Source organism: Hydractinia symbiolongicarpus, chromosome 8 (genome assembly GCF_029227915.1).
Source record: "Hydractinia symbiolongicarpus strain clone_291-10 chromosome 8, HSymV2.1, whole genome shotgun sequence".
Classification (NCBI taxonomy): Eukaryota; Metazoa; Cnidaria; class Hydrozoa; order Anthoathecata; family Hydractiniidae; genus Hydractinia; species Hydractinia symbiolongicarpus.
This window is the reverse complement of record NC_079882.1, coordinates 12,924,862-12,931,940: the sequence shown is the minus strand read 5'-3', so window position 1 is coordinate 12,931,940 and position 7,079 is coordinate 12,924,862. Positions and strand designations below refer to the sequence as shown.

At 31.8% G+C, this 7,079-nt stretch overlaps 1 protein-coding gene across 1 annotated transcript; it reads right to left on the bottom strand.

The window, feature by feature from the left end:
* Positions 1-1,148: 1,148 nt before the first annotated feature.
* LOC130654061 (probable rhodanese domain-containing dual specificity protein phosphatase) lies at positions 1,149-5,722 on the bottom strand. Its single transcript, XM_057456580.1, has 2 exons — positions 5,525-5,722; positions 1,149-4,094 (listed from the first exon to the last, which is right to left on the bottom strand). The coding sequence occupies exons 1-2, from the start codon at positions 5,652-5,654 to the stop codon at positions 3,112-3,114; spliced, it is 1,113 nt and encodes a 370-aa protein (XP_057312563.1). The 5' UTR covers positions 5,655-5,722; the 3' UTR covers positions 1,149-3,111.
* Between the last annotated feature and the right edge of the window lie 1,357 nt (positions 5,723-7,079).

The window sequence follows — 7,079 nt, the reverse complement described above, 5'->3', positions numbered from 1 at the left end:
TTATACCAGGTTTTAAACTTTTGCCGATTTTTTAGTTTGAATCCACTTTAGGATTGTTTACAAAATGAAGACTTAACACATGCAATAATATTTTCCCTTTGAAACTTTCTTTGTATAAAAGACTTAAAATTATAAAACTGAATTTTTTCATATGGTCAAAATATTAATATATAAGCGAAATATTCTAATATTGTATGATAAAGAATACATACTGCCTAACTGGATTTGGCAAATATTTAAAAGGAAAGAAACATTAACAGCATAATTATACATATCAGTAGACGTCAAATTTTGTATCGAAGCAAAACAAAAGTGACAACAACACTATAGTCAACTATACATTTTTGTTTTTGATTAAAATTGTTTGTACACTTCAAAAATCATGTTCAAAAAAAACATGTCAATACAAAACTTAGATCAGATTGGACAAGTAGAAAAAAATATTTAAAAAGTAAAAAGTGTGGTACTTCAAAAAGTATGAAAAATAAGCAAACCGTAAACCTGTACTAACACAGTAGACAAGTTGCCATTCCAGTCAATGACAATATGACAGTGTTTTTCAGGGGTTAGAATTAAAAAGATTAGAATTGAAGTTGTAAAAAAACGTTTATGCAATATTTGATGAGCTTTTAGAGTGATTCTGCTGAGAGATTCTGCTTGCTAATATTATTTAGGTCCACAGAACTTATGCTCACCAGAAGTCATAAAACGTAAATAATAATCACAACATGTTTTAAAAAATAAGTTAGTTGATATAAGAAGGATAAAGGTTCATGGTTTCTGTAAAGTTCTTGAAGTCTGGTTAAAGTTCTCAATGTTTTTGAGATTATAAAAAGAAATAGAATTAAGGAGGGACATGTCCTGTATGAGATAACATAAATACTCAAAGTGTCCCATGCCAATTTTCTGACAAGTGACCTTTTCTCAGCATGCTGCCACTTTTCCAGAGTTGCTGCTGGTTGATGCTGCATACAAACTATTCAAACCATAATTAGCTGTAATATTTTTAATAAAACATGCTGGGGCGTGTCTTGAGTCACATTATTATTTCAGGTATTACCAAGCATTAAGTTGGAGATTATGTTAATATCAGGCACACACACACACACACTTATAACTTTTTTTAACAATAGAAAACAGCACCCACATAGTGCACAAGCTGATATAAAATTGCACAGGTTTTCATACAATATTCTAAGAATACAGCAGACTGCATTGAATGCTAAGTTATTATAAAAGGATAAATCACTAGTTGTCGTGAATACTTTAAAAAATTAGGAAAGCATTAAAGAATAGAATATAAAGCAAATCTTGGCAAAACAATAAAATATTAACAAAAGTCAATCTGTAACAAAATTAAAAAAAACTTCAACCTAATGCCAGTCTGTTTTTTTTTACAAGTTTTTCTCATCCTTCTGGAAGTGTTACATAATAAGCGTAATGCCCATGCTGATGTCTTGTATCAAGAAGATCTTTATACCATCAGTATCAGTTGTGCTTATTTCCTGGACTCACTAGACTTCAGTGACATTTAGCAGCGTCAGAAAGTTTAGAAGTCAACTGTTTCTTTGTAGTAACTTTTTATTTACAAAATTTAAAAAAATGATGCAAAATATCAAATTTCAAAAACCTGGTATGCTTGGGAGTTCTGTTGTGACTCTTCTGTTGTGACTCACGAAAGGCTTGGCAAAATGTGTCTCAAGACAATTATTATCACAAATTTCCATAGAAAATCATAGTTAAATATTCTGCCTTGCTGACACACAATGTAAAACCTACAAGCTGCTTTTAACAAATACTAAAACATTCTCTAATTAAAGAGATGCATAAGTTGATCTTTTCCTTTATGTAAATAAACAGTACACCAAAGATATAAATTACATAAAGTAAAATTTGTAAATAGTAAAGTGTGAGAAATTATATATGCATAAGTTATAAAATCACTAGAAATAATGCATATAAATATATACATCTGTTGAACAATCTCTATTTTAGTAGTGATGCAATTTCTTTATAAAAATATTGTTTGTTTTTTTACTGATGTGTCCATGTGCATCAATCAAGCTATAATATGTGATAAAAAAATTGCCCTGAAAGCATGGAGCAAAAGTTGAACTGTTACTATCTTTTTATTGAGAATTTTTATGTACTATGCTAGAGGATTTTACGTAAAACAAAGTGTCCAGTAAGAAAATTGTAAAGTTTCTTTATTCAAAGCTTAACTTACTTCAATATCAGAAACTTGTGGAAAGAAAAACATTCTGTTTATGTAAGGAAATCCAAAAAGTCACTTCCTGCTAAATCTGGATCATGTTCTATCTGTAAAATGTCATAAATTTCTGTTTTTAAATTTAGTTACATTTAAATAAGATTTCTGCTCTGACCTAATATTGACCAAATTAAAACCTAAAAGTTTCAGACATCGAAATACATTTTTTTATTATAAGCATACATAATTTTTGAAATCAGGCTTGTGTATGCGTAATCCTAATTTGCAAAAAGGCTAAGATTTTACGTGTTTGTTTAGAAAAATTACCTGGGTAGATATTGGTCACAGCACTTGTTTTTCCAAACAGGGCATGCTATTTTGGTTTATAAAAGAAAGCGAAAGTAATATGATAAATATTTTTTCAATAAAACTTCAAATCAATAAGCTGCTTTGAAAAATTGTCAAAGTAGTCCTAAATATTACAGTGATGGTCAATTGGGTTTAACTGTGGAAAAGCTATGCTTGATATGCTTACCATATGCCTATTTTTATACTAATCCTGAGCCTGTATATGCTTATAAACATTATGCTTAAAAGAATCATATTTTAGGTACTAAGAATTTATTTATGAAAGCCAGTTTAATCACAATGATATACTAGCTATTACTTTACCTTTTATTATGACAAAAACAAAGTATTTAATAAAAATAATGTACAGGATTTTTGAATCAAAATTTACATTGCTTAAATAATAAGTTAAAAATAGTATAAAAATAAATATGTATGCTTGTCTCTTCAAGAACAATTTTGGTTCACCAAGAATCTAAAATTTATGGATGTTTAACCTTTAAACCAAATTATAAACAGCATTATAAAAATCCCAATCAAGCACATTAACCTGATTATAATGAGTCTATATTTGTCTCTCGTTTGCCAAAAATCTCCTCCTCCCAGTCAGATAACTGCTTTAAAAAGCCAGGATTAGGGCATGTGCACGATCTTCTAGCTTTCAGTATGCTAAATGCATGTTGAAGGTTCCATTTTTTAAAACGCATCAAATAAGCTATTGTGATTGTTGAACTTCGACTAACACCTTGATTACAATGGACTAACACCCGACCATTTTTTGATATGGCATTATTAATGAAGTCGGATGTATTGTAAAAATGGTTGAAAAGGTTTGTCTCGCTAACATCTTCCAGAACAAGTTTTAGATACTTTATTTTACTTGGAAAGGCATTTCTATGTTCTGTTGTTATGTTAACTATATGTGTGATTTTCAACACATTAACAATACCTTCATTTGTGGCTTGGTCTCCACGACCTTGATACAACATATTTTCTAGTACGGCTGATGGATACGAAACAAGCAATTTCCTATCTGCTATCGATTCAATATTTTTCTCTGTGCATAAAAATGGATACACAGATTGAAATACTTCAAAGCCCTCTTTTAAAACTAAAACATCACAGGCGACATATTGCATCACATTTTCACGCAAGCTTGACATCCTTTTTGAATTTCCGTCTTCTTTTAATTCGCATCCATACATAATAATCATAGAATAATTATTCAATCTACCTGTGAAAGTATCCATGACAGTGTTATGATGCTTTGAAGTAATGACGTGGTTAGTCGAAAAAGCATCCAAATCTCTAGTGTCAACAAGTAAGAGATTAAAAGGATCATGAATATATGGCTTCATTGATCCATCATTTAACATGTTATATAAATCATGTATTGATATTAGGTCGTCTGGATCAAATATTGAAGTTAGCTCTTTGAACTTTCCATGACTGCTTTGTAAACTTAATCTTTGACCAGGTTTTATTGATGACTTGCTTGCTCTCCTCAATGATGTACATGAAGGTTGGCTAACACTGACTAGAGATAAAACGTAAAAATGTAATCAGACTGCATTAGTTTATGGCACAAAACCACAAGCTAAAACTGAATGAAAGGAACTGGAACCTGGTTTCCCAAGATTTCCTGACATCACTAAAAAAGACTGAAAAACATTCTTGCATTAAGACAAAAGACAAAAATGTTTCTAAACCTTTTTTTCATAGTTTAATACACATAATTTCATAAACTAATGTATTTTTAAGCTAAGGACGTATAAATACAAGTGTATTTTTATATTTTTGTCTGGCATGTATAATTTAAAATTTCTAATTTGGATTATATTTATATGATGTTTTTACCTGCTGTCATGCAACATCAGACAAAAATGTTGAATAAAAGGTTTGGTTGATCTGCTCTGGCACAATATACAATTTGTGCCATTATTTTTTAAAACAAGTAAATTGTCCTTAACTGAATAATATTTTATTTTGGTGTACTTCATTTGGCAAACCAATAATTTTCGAAAAAATGACATTTTTCTATTTTAACAAAATATTTAATGTCTGTAGAACATTTTGCATTAAATTTCTCCTACTTTGTTAGGAAAGGTCTAGCCTAAACATTTTCTTGTAAATCTGTCAACACCAACCATTGTGGACACTGATACACAAATCAATTTTGTGAAACATAAACATTGTGCGCTTGCAGACGGAAATACACCCACATGGTCACAGATGAAAATAAACCCATTTTTTAGGACAGCCTAAGAAAATCAGGACTAGCAAATCAGGTTTAACATAATCTGAACAAGACGTATGATATACGTAAACAACCTCGCGAATAAAGTTTACAAAAAGCTGTAATTTCTGTTACGAAGTTAGACACGACATATTTTGCTATACGAATAGGCAATAATATTTGTTATGCAGGACGCAGTTATTTTTCAAAATTGATTTGTGAGATCTTCTTGAACAGAAAATTCCTCGAAATTTCAATTTTCGTTAGATCAGTCTGGAGTAAACTGACTGACAGGAAGAAGAAAGACCACAAGCTCCACTTAAAATTTTCGAAATTCTGTAATTCAGTAAACCCCCCTCCTCCCTCCCCCCCCCCCAAAAAATATTTATACAGTGTCGAACTGTGTCGAAAACAAATACCAATTTTGGCCTGAAACATCATTTAGATGGCTTCTAAGTACTTAGAGAGTTTAGGTACGAAGTTTAAATCTGTGACGTTGCAATTGACCATTTCGTTAGTTAGTTAGTTACGAGTTGGAAACACATCCTCACAGCGAGATAGATAAAAAAAAGTAAAAATAGTTACCAAGATGAGATTCGAACACACGACTACTCCCGTGTCGGTGCTCAGAGAGTAAAAAATTTCCATTCTTGTAGGACACATTTGCGTTTTAATACAAGCTCACGAGCTTGTAAAAAATATATTTAATGCAATCACAGTATTTTACTTACGTCTTTCTTCACTCAGATTCTGTACAGTATGACGACTTAGATCTTCTTCACCATGGTTAATTTTTGCCTGTGCTTTATGTCTATCAGGTGAAATTGATAAACAGCTAGCTTTTGACCCACCAATACCCATGAAGTTCAACTAATTAGTTAACATTACTTTAGTTTTTGTTCTAAAAAAAACATGATTGTTGTAATCTGACACATTTCGTAAATTAACCAAAAAGCTGAGGGCTGAGCACCGGATCCTTAAAAAATAAGGTTATTTGATTTTGTAATAAGCCTTGGTTGCGAATTGTTCGAAATTGTACACGCACATCCCAACCTATGTTATGTACAAATAAGGCATGCAATGTATCCAACACTTTAGTCACTTCTACTACAGCCACTATGAAATCTATAAGACATATAACAGCTTTCTTATTTACATCAGCATTTACCAATTGCTGACGCAAATGCGACCATATAAAGAGCAGGCAGGCAAGTAGCATTTCGCATGAGCAATTTTTTGCAAACACGAAAAAGGTTGTTTAGAATGTGTTGTAGGATTTATCACCATCACATGGGCAACTCTGCCATGATTAATATTCAATTTATGGTCTAGTGAAACATTGCAAATATAATTGTAATCCAACACAACAAATGAAAAGAGTATGTTGTTTTGGCAGCAGGATGCTGCTGTATAAAAATAATTATCTAAGTGTGCAAATTTTTGCAAGGATTTATTTTCGGGACATTTTGCGAGGATTTTTTTGCGAGGGTCTCGAGATTCCTTGTATCACTGTTTCCATGCCCGCAAGTATCAAAGGTCATATGGTTTTGCAGCGTTACCAAAATATGGTTGACGAACTATATTGTCAGCCGAAAGAAGAGATTATAATGGGATCTTTTCTTGAAAACCAACATGCCCAACTGCCTATGGAGAATGTATGGCCAAAAAAGAAGAAAACTCCAAAGCAAGTGGAAAGACCACCAAAAGGATGTAAAGATGTCGGAACTTCTTTTAAAAAAGGCAAAAAGGTAAAACGAGACTACACAAAGAAAAGTCAAGAAAAACAACAAGACTATACAAAGAAAAGTCAAGAAAAACAAAAACCTTTTGTGAGAATTCATTTTCGCAAATTCCCTATTCGATAAGATTTCGAAAGGATTTAATTTTGCGAATTTAGGCAAAATTAGATGTGATATTTTTATTGTTGCAGTCAATAAAATGATCATTCTTCCAGTTATGGTCTCCAATCTTATTTTTGTCTGTATCTGCAATGCGTACAGTTCATTTGTGCTCTTGCACACATTGCTTGAGCATTCGTTTTGTTTCATCAACATAAACAGTATCACATTGACTAGCGTGTTTTTAGATTGAAACACTGGCTTTATTTTATGATTTTTCAATACCCGACGAAGTATGTAACTTGTCTCTGGTATATAATGGCATGCATACTGTAGCTACTGGTTCATTTTCTGCATCTTTCCCGACATCGTTCTTATCAGTTCTGTTCCTGATTTGTTGAAAGGGAAATCAGGAACAGAACTGAACATAGACCGAGAGCTCGGTTGG